The sequence below is a fragment of the Acinonyx jubatus genome, chromosome B1 (genome assembly GCF_027475565.1).
Source record: "Acinonyx jubatus isolate Ajub_Pintada_27869175 chromosome B1, VMU_Ajub_asm_v1.0, whole genome shotgun sequence".
Taxonomy (NCBI): Eukaryota; Metazoa; Chordata; class Mammalia; order Carnivora; family Felidae; genus Acinonyx; species Acinonyx jubatus.
In genome coordinates, this window is record NC_069382.1 from 86,430,666 (window position 1) to 86,454,240 (window position 23,575).

At 39.2% G+C, this 23,575-nt stretch overlaps 1 protein-coding gene across 2 annotated transcripts; it reads left to right on the forward strand.

Moving 5' to 3' along the window:
• The first annotated feature begins 1,263 nt into the window (after positions 1–1,263).
• On the forward strand, positions 1,264–14,735 carry PCDH18 (protocadherin 18). Of its 2 annotated transcripts, none has more exons than XM_015073594.3 (4): positions 1,264–4,222; positions 5,066–5,154; positions 5,245–5,408; positions 12,780–14,735. In XM_015073594.3, exons 1-4 carry the CDS (start codon positions 1,745–1,747, stop codon positions 13,445–13,447), a joined length of 3,399 nt encoding a protein of 1,132 aa, XP_014929080.2. In that variant the 5' UTR covers positions 1,264–1,744; the 3' UTR covers positions 13,448–14,735. The 2 variants fall into 2 exon arrangements, with proteins under 2 accessions (XP_014929080.2, XP_014929081.2); XM_015073595.3 differs by having other exon boundaries at positions 1,265–4,222; positions 5,069–5,154.
• Positions 14,736–23,575: the final 8,840 nt, after the last annotated feature.

The window sequence follows — 23,575 nt, forward strand, 5'->3', positions numbered from 1 at the left end:
ACACACACAAAGAAGAAGAAGAAAGAAAGAAAAAAGCAGCAATAGAGCCGTGATGATAAACTTAAAAGAAATTGTGGAGCAGAAAGAATATCATAAATAATCATATTTTCAAATAAGAATACCCTATCAGTTTCTGTGACCCGGATAAAGCACAAGCCTCCCATGACATTTCCCAGCATTCTGATGCACACACAATGCAATTTTCGGCTCAGGCATTTTATCCTTCAATGTAAACAAGCTTTGGGTTCTTAAAATACATATCTGAAAAGTGCTTTCATAAATAATGCATATATTATAAAAATTTGACTTGTAAACTACACGGTCCAGGTCCTCCCCCAGTCTACATTGTGAAGGCTCACCATGTATAGAGAAAACCTTTTGGTAGAAACTGGCATGCTAAAGCATGAAATGTCTTTTACTGAAGGCAAATAGGATTTTTTTGAAGTACAAGACAAAGAAATATCATAGCCAATTTTGCCCCAACTCAAAGAAAAAAGTGATAGATGGTAGAACTATATCGGTAATTAGTTTCAAATCCTAAGGTGTTCCTTTAAATCTTGCTAATTAAGAGAATTCAAGAGTGGAAAATAGCCCTTTTCTTATCTTCAAAGAATAAAGATGAAAGAAAAACAGAAAATGAAACCTCCTTACTTGTTCTGTTCTTTAAAACAGAGCCCCAAGAAAATCTGCCTGTGCTCACAGGAGAAAGACCCAAGCATTTACAGAGGGGGAGGGGAAGGGGGCGGTCTGAGAAGCATAATTAGAAGCAAGTTTTCAAATTTCATTAAATTCCTTCGCCAACAAAATGCACTTAGAGGTATTTCAAGTTAAACCAGTACTTAAAGACTATGAAAAGCAAGATGATTACATGTTTGCGGAAGAAGAAAGGGCAATTAAGAAAACCAGAACAATTTAAGATGCCAACTAAATAAAGGCGACCAGAAGTTGATTTAAAGTTTTCCTTCTGTAATTTGCTCCCCTTTGTCGTGGCACGCTCAGAGAAAGTGAATGCAGTAGACTGGGAGGAGGACGGGGGCGTGGGGAGGAGGAAGGGAGGAGCGGAGCGAAGGAGCGGCTCCCATCCTCCTCCCCCAGCCCCCAACCGGCCCTCCTCCCGGCTCTCCCAGCCGCGCCCCCCCTCAACCCCCCGCCCGCCCCAAGCCCCCGCCTTCCTCCTCGCCGCTCGCTCTCCCTCTCCACCCTCCTCCACTCTCGGCGACCGCCCTCGCTTTGGGGACACCATCAGCTTTTGATTTGGAAGCACGCTGATTGGCTGGAAGCGATTCAACACACGCCGGGCAGGAGAGCTTTGTCTGAGTTGGAGTGAAGTTGTACAGATTTTAGACTGGAGTCAGCAATCACGGGTGTTTAGTCTGCAGCCGCGCGGAGAAAGGGAGAGAGCATCGCTGGAGAAAGATTCACTGCAGCCTCTGCCGGCACCCTGCAATCGATGGATTCCGACAACACAAGGAGGGAAGCGCGGAGGTGACCCTCTTCTGCCTGCGGAGAGGACAAATGCAAGGCTCGGACTCCGCGCCGGCAAGAGCTGCGAGTCGTGACACGGTGTGTATAAACCCAAAGTTTGCGAGCTGTTAATTGCTGTGCTGTGTTATTAAGAGACGCTTTCAAGTGGCAAGTACCAAACGTAGCTTAGCTTTAAGTTGCCAAAGGAAGTTGAGGGGAATTGCTTTGCTGTTTTAACTTGGTCTGTGTGAGGAGTCTCCTAAACTGACCGAGGTGCCAAATGAATGCTAAAATGCACTTTAGATTTGTTTTTGCACTCCTGACGGTGTCTTTCAACTGCGATGTGCTGGGCAAGAATTTGAAATACAGGATTTATGAGGAGCAGAGGGTTGGATCAGTGATTGCAAGACTATCAGAGGATGTGGCTGATGTTTTAGTTAAGCTACCTAATCCTTCCACCGTTCGTTTCCGAGCCATGCAAAGGGGGAATTCTCCTCTCCTTGTAGTAAATGAGGATAACGGAGAAATCAGCATAGGGGCTAAAATCGACCGCGAACAACTGTGCCAGAAGAACTTGAACTGCTCCATAGAGTTTGATGTGATCACTCTACCCACCGAGCATCTGCAGCTTTTCCATATTGAAGTCGAAGTGCTGGATATCAATGACAATGCTCCCCAGTTCTCAAGATCTGTCATACCTATTGAGATATCCGAGAGCGCGGCCGTTGGGACGCGCATCCCCCTGGACAGTGCATTTGATCCAGATGTTGGGGAAAATTCCCTCCACACCTACTCTCTCTCTGCCAATGATTTTTTTAGTATTGAGGTTCGCACCAGGACCGATGGAGCCAAGTATGCCGAACTCATAGTGGTCAGAGAGCTGGATCGCGAGCTGAAGTCAAGCTATGAGCTTAAGCTCACTGCCTCAGACATGGGGGTGCCTCAGAGGTCTGGCTCATCCATACTAAAAATAAGCATTTCCGACTCCAACGACAACAGCCCTGCTTTTGAGCAGCAGTCTTATGTAATACAACTCTTAGAAAACTCCCCCGTTGGCACTTTGCTCCTTGACCTGAACGCCACAGATCCAGATGAGGGCGCTAATGGGAAAATTGTATATTCCTTCAGCAGTCATGTGTCTCCCAAAATTATAGAGACTTTTAAAATTGACTCAGAAAAAGGACATTTGACTCTTTTCAAGCAAGTGGATTATGAAATCACCAAATCCTATGAGATTGATGTTCAGGCTCAAGATTTGGGCCCAAATTCAATCCCAGCTCACTGCAAAATTATAATCAAGGTTGTGGATGTTAATGACAATAAACCTGAAATCAACATAAACCTCATGTCCCCTGGAAAAGAAGAAATATCTTATATTTTTGAGGGGGATCCCATTGACACATTTGTTGCTTTGGTCAGGGTTCAGGACAAGGATTCTGGGCTGAATGGAGAAATAGTTTGTAAGCTTCACGGACATGGTCACTTTAAACTTCAGAAGACTTATGAAAACAATTATTTAATCTTGACAAATGCCACACTGGATAGAGAAAAGAGATCTGAGTACAGTTTGACTGTAATCGCTGAGGACAAGGGGACACCCAGTCTTTCTTCAGTAAAACATTTTACTGTTCAGATCAATGATATAAATGACAATCCACCCCACTTCCAGAGAAGTCGATATGAATTTGCAATCTCAGAGAATAACTCGCCAGGGGCATATATCACCACCGTTACGGCCACAGATCCTGATCTTGGAGAAAATGGGCAAGTTACATATACCATTTTGGAGAGTTTTATCCTGGGCAGTTCCATAACCACCTATGTCACCATTGACCCATCTAATGGAGCCATCTATGCCCTCAGAATCTTTGATCATGAGGAAGTGAGTCAGATCACTTTCGTGGTTGAAGCAAGAGACGGAGGAAGTCCAAAGCAACTAGTAAGCAATACCACAGTTGTGCTCACCATCATTGATGAAAATGACAACGTCCCTGTGGTCATAGGGCCTGCTCTGCGCAATAATACTGCAGAAATCTCCATACCCAAAGGGGCTGAAAGTGGCTTTCATGTCACAAGAATAAGGGCAATTGACAGAGACTCTGGTGTGAATGCTGAACTCAGCTGCTCCATAATAGCAGGCAACGAGGAGAATATCTTTTTAATCGATCCACGATCATGTGACATCCATACCAATGTAAGCATGGAATCTGTTTCCTACACCGAGTGGGAGCTCTCAGTCATCATCCAGGACAAAGGCAATCCCCAGCTGCATACCAAAGTCCTTCTGAAGTGTACGATCTTTGAATATGCAGAGTCAGTGACAAGTACAGCAATGACCTCAGTCAGCCAGGCATCTTTGGATGTCTCCATGGTTATAATTATTTCCTTAGGAGCCATTTGTGCAGTGTTGTTGGTTATCATGGTGCTGTTTGCAACGAGGTGTAACCGAGAAAAGAAAGACACTAGATCCTACAACTGCAGGGTAGCAGAATCCACTTACCAGCACCACCCAAAAAGGCCATCCAGGCAGATTCACAAAGGGGACATCACATTGGTGCCTACGATGAATGGCACTCTGCCCATCAGATCTCATCACAGATCGTCTCCATCCTCATCCCCCACCTTGGAAAGAGGGCAGATGGGCAGCCGGCAGAGTCACCACAGTCACCAGTCCCTCAACAGTTTGGTGACAATCTCATCCAACCACGTGCCAGAGAATTTCTCACTAGAACTCACCCATGCCACTCCTGCCGTTGAGGTAAGATCGCACTCTGTACCAACTCACTGACACGGTCAGCTGCTAGTGTGCAGAGGTTGTGTATGTGCTAGTTCTTAAGTGTCTCCTTTAAGCAGTAAACAATACTAACAATATCCGAATTAAATGGGATACAAGGTACATCACCTGTATGTAGCAAGTATGCATAGTTTAGCATGCTGTTCTGTTTTTCTTAAAGAATGGGCTTGCATGTATGATGCATAGTATTGAAAAATAAATGTGAATCTCCCAAATGACTATCTAATTAGAATACCCTTCCTTCCCAGATTAAGATACTGGAAGCCACAAATAAAGGGACTTGTTTCATTCTCACAGGTGTGGCTTCTACTCAGAAAAAAAAAAAAAAAAAAAAAAGCCAAAAGATAACAACAACAGCACCAGCAAAAACCCGAGGCCTCCAGAATCCCATCTGAATGCATGTTGTATTTGTTCAACTTTTGAATTTTTTCTGACCTTATTTTAACTGCATGTGCTAAATTGTTGCATCTTACAATATTTTCCATGTATTTTTATAATGGATCTCTTTAACCTGAACTAAAACATAAAGGAACTCAGTCTATTATTTATAAAGGAGTTCTCTTTCAAAAAAAAAAAAAAAAAAAAGCAGTGTATGAGATCATTCAAGCCTCTCCGGGATGTATTCAGTTGTGTGTGGTGCCTGGCTGCATCGTCTGCCACATTCCAGCATGTGTAAATCTTTAAAACAGAGATAACATGTTCAATTAATCAGGATGAAAAGCAGTGAGCAACTGTTTTTCCTTGCTTAAGCTCGTGAGTATTAGGGGGTTTGTTTCCAGAAATCAGTTCTGTGTGTTTGGTTTCCAGCAGGTCTCCCAGCTTCTTTCAATGCTTCACCAGGGGCAATATCAACCAAGGCCAAGTTTTCGAGGAAACAAATATTCCAGGAGTTATAGGTATGAATTATCCCCCTGTTACCTATTGAGTCTCTAATGGCGTGAATGCTAAAGAGTAAAAACCATACTTTCCCTGATTTATCTTTCTAGATATGCCCTCCAAGACATGGACAAATTTAGCTTGAAAGACAGTGGCCGTGGTGACAGTGAAGCAGGAGACAGTGATTATGATTTGGGGCGAGATTCACCAATAGACAGGCTGCTCGGTGAAGGATTCAGTGACCTGTTCCTTACAGATGGAAGAATTCCAGCAGGTAAGAGGCTGGTGATAGATGATGAATTCTTACTTTCAGATCTGCTACACCCATGAGTGCACAGTTTCTCCCATGCTTACATTTTTCTTTGTCCTTTGCACTGAAGTGTCTGTCATCTGTACACTATTAGCATTGAACATGACCTGGAGCCCCTCAGAATTATTTTCTTAAACTTCAGACACGGCAGTTGGTGGAGGAGGGGTAAGCATGAGAGTGGAGCAGGACAAGAAGGAAGGAGTGGGGAGAGGGGGATAGACAGCCACACTATTTCTTTCCTCTCCCTGCCCCATCCAGTGCTGCCACAGGATACTCTTGAGCAACTCTATGAAATTACTGGGTGGTTGTTGTTATTCAAACGGCCTGTTTTGGTGCATGGTGGTGAACTGGGCTATAATTTGGAAGACACAAATTTCCTGTGATGGGAACCCACTCACAGAATCAGAGATTAAAATACACTAGGGAATGGTACATTTCAATCACCAAAAATAGGACAAAGAATGCAGCTTTGTAGGTGGGAAGCACAGAATATTTTTGCCACCGTTCATTTCCTATCCGCATGGTAGTTGAAGAGGCACACGCGTTTACAAGGGAAATGTTAAGTCTGTAGCCAGATGGAGGAGACCCTGGGAAGTTAAAAGCCACGTTTTCCGTAGAGTCCCCCCTCTCTGACTGTGCAGTAGAACCTGTCTGAACCAACTGGGTAAACACTGACTATATCACTGCAGCAACCCCGTTACCAGAGACTGTAATATTCAATCGACTCTTAGGAACACATAAAAACGTCGCCCTGGCTACTTACATTCCTAAACTCCACTGAATCTGATCAGCTGAGTGTTAATCAAGTGCCTGCCATTTGATAAATTAAAGAAAGGCAGAGCAAAACTACTTGCCGTCTGAGTTCCGTCCAATATCTATTTTCTAAATATAGAAAAGTAAGAGAGTTTTGGAACGAGTTGTGAGGGGGCTTCAGAGAGCTACAGAAATGCAGGCGAAATCACTGCATAGAGAGTCCTAGTGGTAGTGGTAGTTGTTGCCACCAAGAGTGACCACCAATGTCCCCGTGCTTACCTGGGGCCCCTGAGGACTTCTGTACCTGCATCCTGTCTCCTAAGGCTTCCGCACAGGAATGTGGAGTGGGGTCGTGACAAGAGTAGTGCTCCTTTTTTTTTTTTTTAATTTGAAAACTGAAGCTTACAAAGGTTAAAAAATGTATCCCAAATCAGGCAGTTTGTACATGGTAGAGGTGAGATTTGAACCAATCCCATACTCTTAAATACCAACCTATTAAGAGTAATGAAGCAACAGGTTTTTAAAAAATAAGTTTAGTAATGGATTTGTTCCTATATTCTGAAGTCTGTCCTCTACGAAGTGATTAAATACTGCCTATTTCATTATGCTATTACAGTCATAGATATCGTATCTGTGGCAGGATGAGTGTGTGGAAAGGACTTCTGCTGGCATTAGGGCTACAATGTACATAAGAACCAATATTTGCACAGTGGTGTCTTTGTTTCTTTGTTTTATTCAGAAACTCCCTATTTGAAGGAAAAAATAAATCTCTGAAAATCCAGTGGGATACATACAGCCTCAGAAAACTTGCTCAAAAAGAATCAGTTTTATTATTTTTACCAATGAAAGGAAAGGGCTGGCTGGCTAAATTTCTATGGTTCCATGATGTTGATGGAACCCTAATTTTGAATATTGGTCCTCCATGTTGAATAATGTGATTTCTCAAATGAAAAGTAGTACAGTGGGCATAACATCAGTATTTCATTATGTAAGTTCTTTTTAAATTGTGTGAAACCTATTCATTTAAATTAAAAAAAATAACTATTTATTTGAGAGAGAGAGAAAGAGAGAGAGAGACAGAGAGACAGAGTGTGAGTGGGGGAGGGGCAAAGAGAGGGAGACACAGAATCGGAAGCAGTCTCTAGGCCCAATGTGGGGCTCGAACCCACAAACCGTGGGATAATGACCTGAGCCGAAGTCAGAAACTTACCCAACGGACCTCCCCCCCACCAGGCGCCCCTGAAATTATAATATATTGATACAGCTAAAAGGAAAATACCTTTCCCTATTGAGATAACTTTTCTATTTGTGGGCCTAGATGATATCTAAAGTCCTTTTTAATTCTGAAATTGTATAATTATATTAGCTGACCTGTTTTAGAAAAAGGCAGGACTTCTCTTTCATTCTTTCAAAGTTACCAACACCAGACATGTTCATGGCAGGAGAATTATCTAATGCTTGCATTAAAAAATAAAATAAAAATGCATGTTAATAAAGACATTGAGGAAACAATGGGTAGATACACAGTCTAGGTAATAGTGAGTCTTATTTAGTGAGTGGCTTTCGGCTCCTTCTAAGTTAACATTTCGTTCAAAGTTAGGAGTTTTGCTTTTATATTATCAACAATGATACCGCTCAATATACAGACCCTTTCAAATATTCCCTTTCAAAATATTCCATATTTGCACAGTCATACTTACTCTGGGCGTGTAGTGGGAGAGTTATATTGCTGGTGTATGATGTTGTTTCAATGTAGATACATTTCTTTCTTACTATCTACCTGCCTCCATGTGGAGAAAGCATTCAGGTGGCATAGAGCGCCAGGATATTCCCAGTGACTTATAAAATATTTTAAGCTTTCTTCATGTCTGGCTGGTGTAGAAAGTTACATGTATACTGAGTATCTGTGCAGAGCTACTTTAATTATGACCATCCTTCTGATGATACTTCACCCATTTTCTGGTTTATTATTCTTTCTGGCAGCTCATGCTTTGTAAATTTATATTCCCAGGAAACAGGCCAAGTAGGGAAAAAAAAAAAAAATGTAAGTCCACATCTGAATGCCATTAACAGAAATCAGTGCAGTTTTCGAAAGCATGTGTATTTTTAGGACTTAAGTGTCTTATTCCAACTGGTTTTCTGCATTAAACTGTGATCAAATATAGATTATGTTATGTTGCATTGCCTGCCAACAAGGTCATTTCTGGTCATTCATTCTATTAATTCCCACAGAAATATCCTGCATTCTGAGCAGTAAAATCAGCAAGCATTCTTGTCCGTTAGCTCATGTTTGTCAACATGCTTTCTTCCTTACTCATTCAACTTTGAGCTACAGTGCAAAATCTTGAACTACTTGCAGAATCTCCATTTTTCCAATGTCTTAGCGGCACCAGCGTGATTTATAAAGGCCTTTTGATTTTGTTTCTTGTGAAACTCCTTTCCCAAGCTCATTCCACTTTTCATTAATCTGCCATTGGTGATTACTTTACTCCGACATTTCTCTTTAATTCCAAGTTCTGTCCATCGTCATGGCTGGTATCCGGGTCCTGGCTATTCTTCCAGGGCCCGTTTACTGGCCCAGCGTACAAGCTGAGGTTCGCTCTCTAGCACCTCCTCCCTTTGTCAAATATTTCTTTTATGCAGCTTGAACAACTTTTTCAGAACATTTTAATTTAAAGTTTTTTTGGCTTAAAATCAGTTATTGACATTTGTTGCCCAGCAACACCTAATAAAACTACTTCCCTTGGCATTCCAAGGCCAATAAAATCCACTCCTAACTTATTAACTCTCATTTTGGGCTGTTTCGTATCTTTTGCAATAGTTGGAACCATGTTTCCACGTCAATCCTTTGTTCATGTTGCCTTTCTACCTGGAAAAAAAAAACTGGCTTCTCTTCACTGTGTCTATCTGAATCCTGTTCATCTCTCACAGTTTGTGTCTTTAACTACTTTAGTCTCCGCTTTGCCTCTTTTTTTTCCTTTTCTTGACATGCCTTTAGCATCATATAGGCTGGCACTTAAACTGGGCATCTGGAGCCTCATTTGTTACACTAGACTCAGAACTAGATCTGAAACCATTTGAGGACAAGGATCTATCATGGCATTCCACATATGGCAGGCTCTGAATAGATAACTGATTGGTTATTCAGTAACTCATAACTTGATGGAAGTTCGGCACATGCTTTTCGTTTCTTCTTCTTACGTCGAGTCCTACCTAAAAAGTATAGTAAGTCACAAAATTGAAAGTCATATAGTGGGAAAGAAGAGTTGTCGGCTCCCTCAAGCCTTCCCCTTCCCAGGGGAAATGTAACCACCTGGCAGGTTTCAAGGAGAGACAGAAAGATTAGCCATATGCACCACTTGCCAATAAGTTCTGACTTACTGGGTGTGGTATGAGACCTCTGTGGCTCTGAATTACATGTACACTGAGAATGTTTTTAAATAGTTGGGTCTCCAGGGAAAAGGCTGAGCATATCACTGAAACAGAAATGATCTACTCTGTGCCACTACCTTCTTATCTCTATTTTTGCCAATATTCTCTCTATTAGCCTGTCTTCTTCAATTTTTCCTATTTTCTGAATTTAAAAAAAATTATGTTAATTTATTGTTTAATACTCAGGGCTCCATTTATTTATTGTGAAGTTATAAAATGGCATTCCCTGTTTTAAAAAATTCCTGTAAACAAAATTTCCTGTGGATATATACCATCATTTGAATCATCCAGATTGTATTTTTGGTTGCATGTTCATTATATTCGGGTCTCTAGAAAGTTGATCATACTCGGGATTCTTAGAAGCCTATGTAATTTTTCCATTTTCCCCCACTGTCATTAAATATTAAAAGAAAACAAAGACAATCAAATAATCAAAAACTTAAGTCCTTCCCACAGGGTCAAAGGCCGGAAAACAAATGAAAGGTATCATCAGACCTGTTTCCGGTCCTTCCAACAGGATGCGTGTAAGACAAGAGAGACGGATCTCCTTTCCATTTTCAGAGACCCGGGGAATTAGGGAAAAAACTTCATTACCACTTTGATAGCTATTTCACTGCTGAGAAAACCTCAGTGCTATTAAGGCATTCCAGTTACTTTCAACTCCTTTTGGTTTTGTCCACATAAATGATGAACAATAGTAATTATTTCCCAGCAGTAAAAATGCATGCCATCAGTAAATCTAAACATGCTTTTCTTCTTAAATCATCCATCTTCATTTAAATTTAAATAGGAAATGATATGCTAAAAGAGTGTGCTTTCTTCATGGCAAAATCACACAAGGATTCTGGGTGTTTGCCCTTCCTTTTACCCATATTTAGTTCTGCTGTTTCTGTATTTTTTCTACTTTCTGTGTGTTTCTAGTTTTCCTACCAATCAGACCTTTTTCTCCTTCAGAACACTTGTTCTCGATTTTGTTCCACAGATTATCCCTTCTCTGTTAAGGAATGAGGTCCAGAATTGATGAGGTATAAAACCAAATTATCTCGAAGGTTTAGTGGTGAAGGGGAGGGACTTCCACCCCTTTTAACAAAGTCCTTTATTTCTCTTTTTTTCTGAGAGGAAACATTTACTCTTCGCCTTTCTTTTTCTGCATACTAATCTTTTTTAAAATTTTATTTTACTGCATAATAACACAACATGAGACGTACCCTCTTAAAAATGTTTAATTGTAGAATACAGCATTCTTAACTATAGGTACAATGTTGTATAGCAGATCTCTAGAACTTTTTCATTATGGTCAACCAAAACTTTATACCCATTGTTTGGCAGTTCCCCATTTTCTCACCCCCCTGCACATGCACCTTTTAGCAAACACCATTTCACTCTTGGATTCTATATATTTGTTCATTTTAGACACCTTATATACATGGAATCATGCCATATTTGTCCTATGGCTGGTTTATTTCACTAAGTAGAATGTCCTCAAGGTTCATCCATGTTGTCACATATTGCAGAATTTCCTTCTTTTTTTAAGGCTCAATGATATTCCACTGTATGCAAATACTGTGTTTTCTTTATCCATTCATCTGCTGGTAGGCATTCGGGTTGTCTTCCCACCTTGGCTATTGTGAATAGTGCTGCGGTGAACAAGGGAGTGTTAATAGCTCTTTGAGATCCTGAATTCAATTCTTTTGGATAAGTATCCAGAAGTGGGTCTGCTGGATAATATGATAGTTATCCTTGTAATTTTTTGAAGAACTTCCACATTGTTTTCCATAGTGACTGCACCATTTTGTGTTCTTAGCAATAGTGGACAAGTATTCGAATTTCTCCACATCCTTGCCAACACTTGTTATTATTTTTTTTTGTAGTAGTTATCCTGACAGATTTGAAGTGATATCTCATTGTGGTTTGGATTTGCATTTCCCTGATGATTAGAAAATACATAGTGCATTCTTATTCTATGCAGACATTTTACCTGGTGCTAGGGATACAACAATAAACACAAGAGACCACTTGCTTCTCCTGATAAGGGCTTTGACATTGTTCAAGTGTCATCCTTTTTAGCAATAATTTGGGAAGAAGAGAAACCTTGCTTAAATAGCCAGATCTAAAGAATGAGCTCTGACTAGATAGCTAAGGTTGATTATCAATCCAGTTTCGTTCAAATGTAAGAAAATTATTTTGCATTTTCTGCATTGTCACTTGCTCTAAAGCAAAATCATGATGCCGAAGAGACATAATTGTCACTGAAAGAGATAAATGATTTGTGAAGTATGTTTTACATTTCTGCATCCTTCATCGTTCCTATTATTGTAGTTTAGTTATTGCACTTGTCAATGTAGACATTTTTCTCGTCTTTATTTTCTGCTTTTCTAATATCATGTATTATTTTCTATGAGCGTGGCCACTCAAATTCCAATCAGACATTGAAACAACTAAAAGAGCTAACCAATGGATTTTGTATATTCTTCAGTTTTGATGACTTTTCCATCTATTTGAATTCCAAACCTTAAAAGAAGACTTCTGAAGAGAGTAACTATAGGTGTCCAGTAGTTGAGGACAATTTGCACTGCTATTTTAAGTAACAAATCAATAAATAATCCAAAATACCTTTGAGAGAATTTACTGAGTATAATGACCTGATAGCTTGTTATATTCCCAATGCCTCCATTAAAAGTAAAGTTGGTCAGATAGACCCCAATATCCAGAAGGCTACTCATAGGTATTGCTCAAAAATTAATCTGGTGGCATTCTAAAATCACAGATTTCACCATACAGCTCTGAGGATTTTAGAATTTATGTCCAGCAAATATCCCACCACCCATACCTTTGCTCCTTTTCAGTCATCCTCATGTGTAAGCTATAAATCCATTTCCTCATTACTTGAGTAGCAGAAATAATATTCCTGAGAAGTATGTGAGTCATAATCTTCCTTTTGTTCTTTGATAAACAGGGGGAAAAAAGAGGTCCATTTAACTGATTAAAGCCATAACTGTAGTCCATTTAATGTGTAAAATAACGGGTATCATCACGGTAGTAGTTTAAAACTGTATCCTATTTTTTTTAAGACTAAACTTGCATTCTTTTCTACCATTTTGAGATATGCTAAGCATGACGATGAATCCCTGTTGTCTTCCTTGGGTGTAGCTATGAGGCTTTGCACGGAGGAGTGCAGGGTCCTGGGACACTCTGACCAGTGCTGGATGCCGCCTCTGCCCTCGCCGTCCTCTGACTATAGGAGTAACATGTTCATCCCGGGGGAAGAATTCCCAGCACAACCCCAGCAGCAGCACCCCCATCAGAGTCTTGAGGACGACGCCCAGCCTGCAGATTCTGGTGAGAAGAAGAAGAGTTTCTCCACCTTTGGGAAGGACTCCCCAAACGAGGAGGACTCCGGGGACACCAGCACGTCCTCTCTGCTCTCGGAAATGAGCAGCGTGTTCCAGCGCCTCCTACCCCCTTCCCTGGACACCTGCTCCGAGTGTCCTGAGGTGGATCGCTCCAACTCTCTGGAACGGCGGAAGGCGCCTTTGCCAGCCAAGACTGCGGGTTACCCGCAAGGCGTGGCAGCCTGGGCAGCTAGTACACATTTTCAGAATCCCGCTAACAACTCGGGGCCCCCACTTGGAACTCACTCCAGTGTGCAGCCTTCTTCCAAGTGGCTGCCGGCCATGGAGGAGATCCCCGAGAACTATGAAGAAGATGATTTTGATAATGTGCTCAACCATCTCAACGACGGGAAACACGAACTCATGGATGCCAGCGAGCTAGTGGCGGAGATTAACAAACTGCTTCAAGACGTTCGCCAGAGCTAGGAGATGCTAGTGAAGCCTTCTTGTTTTCGTGTGTGTGGAAATCGGGGACAGAGAAAACCCTGAGAGAACTGGCATTGCCAAATAGTTGCATTTATCATAAATGTGTCTGTGTATATTGAATATTGAATACTGTATTTTCGTATGTACACGATGCAAGTGTGATTATTTTAATCTGTATTTTAAAAATACATTTGTACCTTATATTTATGTGTAATTTAACAGACAAATTTTATTTTTTTACTCCCATGACAAACATGTCTTTCCTAATCATGTAGAAAGTAGCCACTGTTCAAATATGATATAGTCTTCGACCACAAAGTGTAAAGGCACTGTGTAGATGAGTTCTGTTGGGGGAAGAATTTGCTGTTGCTGTACGAACAACCCCACTGAAGCATTATGCAATTCTTAGTTTCGTTAAGTGATCCAGTTTCTTTTTTCGATACTTTTTTAAAAAATGAAGCATCAATGACAATGTCAAGCCACTTAATTATTATTTTTACTGCTCTCTGCTAGTTCTGATGGTTCAATTTCAGCAAAATTGAGACATGGGGTGAAATTTCATTTCAGGACTATGAAGTGTCTTTCACAGACCATGATGAAAAAAATAGGGCTAGAGTCAATGCTTTCCAATGCCCCCCCCCCCAGGCCCCTACTGTTCCAAGGCATCACACTGGCCTATACTCGAGAATATTTCTCCTGAAGTATTAGTGTCTATTTGTAACCAAGGGAAACAATGAATTTCATTCCATCCTTGTAACAGTAGACACGCTCCAAGAAAATGGATTCTGTCCTTTAAATGGGTAACGGTATGTATTCTAACAGCCTAAAGTATTTGTGGACAAAGACCATGGTGTCAGTGTCCCTCCTAGGGTAGTAAATGGAATTGATTTATTCTGAAACTGTTTTGTTTGAATCTTCCCCTGTCCTCTCACGATACTTGAACATTTTTATGTTTTGCAATGTTTTTGCTATAACTATTCACTTTTAGCTTTTGTCTCCAGTGCATGATCTCATATTTTTGCTTTTATTTTTAGTATAAGAACGTTTTTTAAAATTATGATTTTGTTATTGCAATTCTTTTGTATCTGTTGTGTGACGAACGACAAATTCTTTAATTATTGTGCTGTTATCTCTCTGTGTGGAATGCCTTGGTAAAGGAGATCGTTATTATGACTGTTCTCATTTATGACCAAGCTTCTGTTAATGTTATTTCTATGAATACACTATCTTGATTGTACTCTCCAGAAAATTTTGCTGTCAATGGAAATAAAAGGAAAATTAAAGTAAAGCTTAAGAACTGTCCATAAATCAGAACCCTGTTCCTACATATACGTTCAAAAGTTTTGCATGAGGCGTGTCCTTCATGAGAAGGTAATTCAGTGTTGAGTTTTGAATGATAAAGAGGGAACATTCAGCTTGGTGAACAAGAGAAATGCAATGGAAAAGGAATGATTTGAGACCTGTGATGGGAATGAAAGTCGTCTACCATTTTCCCAGTAGATTAAAATATTTAAATGCATTTGAAGCATAAAGAAAAAAAGAATAATCAAATAATAACTACATGAACATTTTTCAAATGAAAAAAAAATTCTCTGAACATTTTGTATTAAGTTGAATCCAAAAAAAAAAAAAAAATGTACCTTCCAATGTTTCCAAGAGGTGAAAATATTATCCTCCTTGGTTTACTAGCAGGGAATTGAAATACGAAGAAAGTTAAATAGCCTAAAAGAGGCTAAACTCAGATATTTTAAATCTCAAATGGGTACCACATCAAATACATGTATTATGTCTTTGAAAGGCACATTTTCCTTTATAGGAGGGATTGCAGTTACAAGGGAAATTTCAGTTTATTTTTCAGTAGATTACATACACAAATGCTAACCACATTTAAAAACATTCTTTTTTTCAAATTCACTTCCTTTCAGTATGTATTATCCTTAAGATTTCCATAACTTCAGTGTTCTTAATTTAAAGCAGCAATAGTCATTTAGGAAGCAGAGGTGGAAATCAATGTTTAAATAATGTGAAGTAAATAAAATGCAATATTATATTAAATGCAAAACCTTTGTATATTGTCTGTATAGTAAGCATTCCGTGTTTCAGACTCCTTGTTTCTCCAGTCTTCTCCACTTACTATGGCTTTCCAGATCCACAGGCTATTAGTGCAAGATTGTCGCTTTTCACTCCTGTTCCCTTTACAGGTAATATAATCTCAGTGAAAGCACGCTTGTCTGGTGCTATCATAACAATTTAACCTCTCAAGTTTGAATTTCCTCCTCTTTGGTACCATGCCTCTCTTCAGACTGAAGCAACCAAAAGCACTTAAACCAAGGAGGTTCTTTTATCCAATCATGAGTGTTTAATCCCTTTGGCCCCATTTGATTCCTTTAAATGTTCTTCAGTGATAATCTTCTATTAGTGGAATCATCTTCCAAAATTCTCTTTCAACACTACATCTGTTGCTTCATAAATCTTCCTTTTAAACACTTGTTTATAGGATGATTAGAACTGGCTCTCTCCAAATTCTTACAGGTTATTCACATTGTTACTCATTTATCATTTACTTCTTTCTTGGTATGTAGCAGAGGAGATTTATAACTGTATTGGTCATTCAAATTATTTCTCTTCCTGTCACACATGTATCAAATTTGCCACTTACCAGTAGATAAATATTCAGGCAAAAGAGATGGTTAAGTTATTCTTATTGGAGTGACTGAAGAAGTCTCATTTGTGAAAGTCAGCTTAGCATCCTTGTTTCTTTCTTTTGATACCTACTAAAACGTCAGAACATACTCAAAGCTGAGTTTGGGTACTGGCACATTACAATTCAAACTGTTGGGAGTCTATTTAAAAATTAGTTGTGTGGGTTAAAAGGTACTGTCTGACATAGTAACTTCCAATCATACATGAACTCATAGAACTGGTCCACCACATTTCAGGCAATTTGCCAAACCATCAGAAAGGTTTTGATGTTCCCGTTGGAATTTAATATATCTTGAATGTATCATCACAGTATCAAAGATTGGGGATGTGCTCAACTCTGAGAGGCAATAGATATTGCTGTGTAAAATTAAATTCCAACCATATGAAAGTCTTAAAGATTTATGTTGAGTTTTAAAAAGAATAAAGACAGTATAGGCATTTTTAAAGACCCAGAGTATTAACTTCCTTAATTGCAGTTTAGATTCCTAGAACAAAGCTATCTTATATTTAAGAAGCTGTCTTATATATTGTGAAAATATTAGCTGCCTTACTGATTGTAATCATTTTTAATGTATTAGGATGTCTCTAACTGTGAATGATGGAAACAATTGAATGTGGTTATATAAAGTTTTAATTTGAGAAATTAAGCTTTATGAGCCATTCATCTCATTCAGTTTTGTTCCCAGTACAAATAATAAGTCGCTTTTTTAAAATAAGTACATGATATCTAAAGTTCTACATTGCAACTGAAACTGCCCAAGTCGAGGTTCAGTGTTCACCTGTGTAAGTGGAGTCACAGTCAAGTATGAACATTCTGTATACACAATCTGTACACGACATGAAGTATATACAATCTGTATACCAGAAATAATAGAGCCTTTAATACACTCCAAACCAAAACAAAAATACTGACTAGGAAGATACTGTATAACAGCTCTGAAAGTGATTGTATATGCTTCTCATTAATTTATATTTTTGTTATATGCTAACCTATAGAACTTGTGGAACTGTTAAAAGAATTTTATGAGGAGCTGGCATTGCAAAATTGTTGCCAAAATTTACATACTTCTTGACTTTTAAAATTGCAATAACATCCGACTCTGGCACTTTAAAATAATAGTTTTCTATTTCCTTTTATGACTTCTGCAAGTTGCTCCTAATTCTTGTTTGCTTTTTCAGATTTTATCTTTTCAATTTATTTATTTTATGGTACTCTTCCTTGATAATTTATCCTACTGTCCACATTTTATAGCAACCTTCTCCAAATTTTTGCATGTATATAGTTCTTTATACAATCACTTAGATTTTATCATTTTTCCACATATTTTCTTTGTTCTTAATACAATCGGGATCATATTTTTGAGATATGATTTCATTCTCAATAAACCTTGCTCCTTTGATTCACTGGTTTAATGGAAGGGTAAATGTATACAATTAAGAACAAAGGGTCATTTCTGTTGTTCTTTTTTAAATTAATGTTTTTGAGTGTCTAGGGAGACATAGTGTAGAAAACAATTTATTGAGGGAGGAACTTTTTTTTCCTAAAAATAAAACACTTCTCTCTGTATTAAGGATTGGGCTAGGAAAGATAAGCTTGGAATTTTAGTATAAGTCAAAGTTAAGTGCAAGGAAATACATGTTAAAGTAAAAAAGGTCGATTACCACAGAAGAGAAAGACAACTTAGGCAATTGTTGACAGCATAGACTCTAAAGGTGAATAAACTCAGAAGGGTAAAATCTCAAATGTTAGTATCTTCTTTATTCTCACTTCCCATGATCTTTAGAAGAAACTGTAGTACAAAAACACTACTTTTGGAGAAGATGTTTCTCCTTTCCCCGACTTTCCCTGCATAGGCGTACAGACATGGAAAATCTAGTGCCAAGGTGTATGTGCCTCTGGCATAGCATCTCTCCTCCTCACTGTCTGTGGATGGCCTGTAGAAGATGCAAATTTTCTTTCTTGTCCAAATGGGGGAGGGGCTGATAGTATAAACTACTATGTTACAAAGTACTTTTATCTAAATGAAAGAAAGCTTTCTAAAAAGCCCAGGTACATTCTTGTTTTATTAACAGGTACAATCTGTAGCTTAAAATAACTAACCACAAAATATTCTAGACAGAAGAAGCATAGACTTCTTTGGACGCACATCTTTGGGTTAGCCAGTTTTAGGTTCCAAACAATCTACACAACTTCCAGGAAATCTTGTGACATGAGATACAGCATCCAAAAAAATGCAATGAAGAATATTTTGTGAATTCTAACCAGAAAAATATTTTGCCATTCCCTGACTTGTGATTTGGATCTCTTCTGCAAACTCATGCCTGGAGGCTGTCTGTGTGGATTGCATGAACTCCCTCTACAGAATTTTGTTAATTGCTGAGTGTAGGGTGGCAAATATGCAAGACCACCTGACAACAAGGGTCATTGTAGGAAAAGTCTACAAAGGATCAACCACGACAACTGACTTCGATCTTCACTGCATTTTCTTTCTCCTTGGATGGCAACTGAGTAGAGGGTCAGCATATAAATCATTCCTTTAATCAGCAAGTATTCATTGTGTACTTATGATGGATCAGACACTGTGTTAGGTGTTTGAAATATGATCATGAATAAAACAGAGAGAGAGAGAGAGATGGAAACTGCTGTACATCTATTAGTGTGGCCAAAATCCAGGATATTGACAATACAAACTGCTGGCAGGGATGTGGAGCTACAGGAGCTCTTTATACACCACTGATGAGAATGCAAAATGGTGCAGCCACTTTGGAAGAGAGTTTGGAGATTTGAAAAAAAAACAAACAAACAAACAAAAAAACCCCCATATTTGTACCTTATGATCCAGCAATCATGCTTCTTGGTTTTTACCCAAGGGATTTAAAAAACAGGTCCACACAAAAACCTGCACAAAGATGTTTATAATAGCTTTAGGGGCACCTGGCTGGCTCGGTCAGTTAAACCTCTGACTTCAGAGGTTTGAAGATCATGTCATGATCTCGGGGTCCATGAGTTTGCGCCCCTCATCAGGCTCTGTGCTGACAGCTCAGAGCCTGGAGCCTGCTTCAGATTCTGTGTCTCCCTCTCTCTCTCCCCTTCCCCTGCTCATGCTCTTCCTCTCTCTTTCTCAAAAATAAACATTAATTTTTTTAATGTTAAGTGGCTACAGCCATTTATTTTAAAAAACGGCTTTATTCATAGTGGACAATAGTTAAAAACAACTAAAGTGTCTTCCAGTCAGTGAATGAATAAACATATACCGTGTGCCATCTAGACAGTGGGATATTATTTAGCACTAAAAGAAAGGTGCTATCAAGCCCCAGAAGGACATGGAGGAATCTTAAATGCATATAATTAAGTGAAAGAAGCCAGTCTGGAAAGGCTACAAACTGTATGATTCCCGTTGTAGGACATTCTGGAAATGGCAAAATAATGACGAAAATAAAAAGATCAATAGTTGTCAGAGATCGGGCGGGGTGGAGAGAGGGATGAACAGGCAGAGCACAGAGAATTTTTAGGGCAGTGAAAATCCTACTCTGCGTGATACCTAATGATGCACATAGGTCATTACACATTTGTCCAGATCCTTAGAATGTAAACCACAGAGAGTGAGCAATAATGTAAACAATAGGCTGTGGGTAATTATGATGTGTCAGTCTGGGTTCATCAACTGCAACAAATGTACCACTCTGGTGAAGGATATTGCTAATGGGGGAGGTTTTGCATGTATGAGTTCAAGGTGTGTATGGGAAATCTCTGTTCTTTCCTCTCATTGTTGCTGTCAATCTAAAATTGCTCTAAAATAATCAAGTCTTGAAGAGAGGGAGGGAGAGAGAGAGGGAGATATATGAGGAGCAGAGCTGATACTCCACATCCAGCCAATAAGCAAGAGGGCAGGAAATGACCAGAGGGTCAGCTTTGTTTACCTGTACATCTCTGGTGCCTAAAACAGGGCCTGGCCCATTACAGATGCTCCATAAATATGCTCTGAATGCATGGTTGATTGTATGTTTCTTCTGAACCCAAATGCTACCCAGAGAGAAGGACTGAAAAAATATTACATTAGATTACCCCCAAATACTTAAGCATTAAGCCTCAAAGAACTTAGCATCAAATAAAATAAAATCTGGTGTTTCCTGCCAGCAGCAGAAACTGGAAATCAAGAAAAATTGACACCACATATGACTGTCTGTGCTTAGTTTGCACTTTTCTTAAGCACCACTTAGACACTTTGGAATATTTTGCCCTTTTCCTTGGGCATTTTTTTTCTAGATCAGGCGGTACAGTCAAAAGCCCAAAGCTGATGTTCCAGAACTACATCTTTCTGGCAGAATGACTTAGAGTAAGTAACATAACAAGTGAACAATTGTTTCTTCATCCTCGTACTACAATGTTAATAATAATAACAACATTATTCACCTCAACTGAAATGAATAATGAACTTTAGCTGAGAAAAACACACAAGAATTTAAAACAGGAACATCTGGTCAGCTCAGGGGCAGATATGGAGAATTAAATAAGTTTCTTCCCTATTGATAATTTTACTGGATGGATTGAAAGGAAAAATAATTTCATGTAAGAAAGAGAAACTATAGTTTACATTGTAACTTTCTGTTGGGGAAGGCTAACAGTTACAAAAGTAAACTCAAAATGAATAACTTCTCAAGAATAATAGAAGTTTCTTCTTATAAAACAGTCTTAAGTGAAGTTCATTTGAGGACCAGTCTCATGGAGACTCTACTATCATTAACCCATTATTTCCAGGGTTACTTTGGGAAGGATCTCCTTTCCAGCCAGAAACAAAGGAAATAGCCATGGAGTAGTACAATAAGGAGGTCATTAGGGACCAACCCTGAAAGTGTCACATGTCACTTCCACTGATAGACCCTTGGCTAGAAACAATCAGATGGCCACAGAGTAAGGCTACTAAATGATGCCTGCTATATTTGCTGAGCAGTGAAATCCCTACCACACAATCTTTAGGAATCCCTGCACTCTCAAAATGTCACTGCTAGTCTTCATATAATTTTTACTGTAATTTTCAGTTTATTTCTCTAATTCCTGCACTAGAATATTGACACCTTGAGAGAGGGAGTGTAGATGTTTGTTTTTTTAATTATTTTGTGTTTCCAGAGACTAATATAGTTATCACCTATCAAAGGTCTAAGAATCAGTAATATAAAATAATAAAATAAAATAAAATAGCATTTAAATATTACACAGTAATCCTAGATAGCAAGGGATGGGGCAAGGGCAGGGAGTGTGATGGGGTAGGGTTAGTGGATATAGTTATTATCAGAATCAGCCTCCAAAATGGTTTATTCAGAATAAATAGAAACTATTTCTCAAGTTTTGATAGATATCAAAAAAACGACTTCACAGGTTGTGGGGGTAGGGAGCAGAGTGGGTGGAGATTGCCTACAAAGCAAAGTGAGGGAAATCTTTATAGTAATGAAAATATTCTCTATCTTGAATGGGGGTGGTGGATTACATTTGTCAAAACTCATCTAAATGTATATTTAACATCTGTGCATTTTATTGTTTTCAAATTATGCCTACATAAAACTGAAAAAAATTACAATTAAAAATATGGCTAAGAAGCAAAAATTAAGAAGAATGAATCCAATCCAATCTTCTCTAATTCATTAAGTCAGTTTGGAGAAAGTGTGCAGCTGGAAACTCTATATGGTGTTGCATTGGCAGTGACTCAGTTCCGTGACCTAGCTGCTTGTGTTTTGTTATAACCTAAGGTTTCTTAGGGTAGAGAGGATCTACTTAGAGCTAATCACCTTAATCTCTATCCTAACAGCCATGACAAGAGAGCAGTGCTGAAGAAACAATCTTTTTTTTTTCCAATATATGAAATTTGTTGTCAAATTGGTTTCCATACAACACCCAGTGCTCATCCCAAAAGGTACCCTCCTCAATACCCATCACCCACCCTCCCCTCCCTCCCACCCCCCATCAACCCTCAGTTTGTTCTCAGTTTTTAAGAGTCTCTTATGTTTTGGCTCTCTTCCACTCTAACCTCTTTTTTTTATTTTTTTCCTTCCCCTCCCCCATGGGTTTCTGTTAAGTTTCTCAGGATCCACATAAGAGTGAAAACATATGGTATCTGTCTTTCTCTGTATGGCTTATTTCACTTAGCATCACACTCTCCAGTTCCATCCAAGTTGCTACAAAGGGCCATATTTCATTCTTTCTCATTGCCACGTAGTACTCCATTGTGTATATAAATCACAATTTCTTTATCCATTCATGAGTTGATGGACATTTCGGCTCTTTCCACAATTTGGCTATTGTTGAGAGTGCTGCTATAAACATTGGGGTACAAGTGCCCCTATACATCAGTACTCCTGTATCCTTTGGGTAAATTCCTAGTAGTGCTGCTGCTGGGTCATAGGGTAGGTCTACTTTTAATTTTTTTGAGGAACCTCCACGCTGCTTTCCAGAGCAGCTGCACCAATTTGCATTCCCACCAACAGTGCAAGAGGGTTCCTGTTTCTCCAGCATCTATAGCCTCCTGATTTGTTCATTTTGGCCACTCTGACTGGCATGAGGTGATATCTGAATGTGGTTTTGATTTGTAGTTCCCTGATGAGGAGCGACGTTGAGCATCTTTTCATGTGCCTGTCGGCCATCCGGGTGTCTTCTTTAGAGAAGTGTCTATTCATGTTTTCTGCCCATTTCTTCACTGGGTTATTTGTTTTTCGGGTGTGGAGTTTGGTGAGCTCTTTATAGAGTTTGGATACTAGCCCTTTGTCTGATATGTCATTTGCAAATATCTTTTCCCATTCCGTTGGTTGCCTTTTAGTTTTGTTGGTTGTTTCCTTTGCTGTGAAGAAGCTTTTTATCTTCATAAGGTCCCAGTAGTTCATTTTTGCTTTTAATTCCCTTGCCTTTGGGGACGTGTCAAGTAAGAAATTGCTACGACTGAGGTCAGAGAGGTCTTTTCCTGCTTTCTCCTCTAGGGTTTTGATGGTTTCCTGTCTCACATTCAGGTTCTTTATCCATTTTGAGTTTATTTTTGTGAATGGTGTGAGAAAGTGGTGTAGTTTCAATCTTCTGCATGTTGCTATCCATTTCTCCCAGCACCATTTGTTAAAGAGACTGTCTTTTTTCCATTGGATGTTCTTTCCTGCTTTGTCAAAGATTAGTTTGCCATACGTTTGTGGATCTAGTTCTGGGGCTTCTATTCTGTTCCATTGGTCTATGTGTCTGTTTTTGTGCCAATACCATGCTGTCTTGATGATGACAGCTTTGTAGTAGAGGCTAAAGTCTGGGATTGTGATGCCTCCTGCTTTGGTCTTCTTCAAAATTACTTTGGCTATTCAGGGCCTTTGGTGGTTCCATATGAATTTTAGGATTGTTTGTTCTAGTTTTGGGAAGCATGCTGGTGCAATTTTGATAGGGATTGCATTGAATGTGTA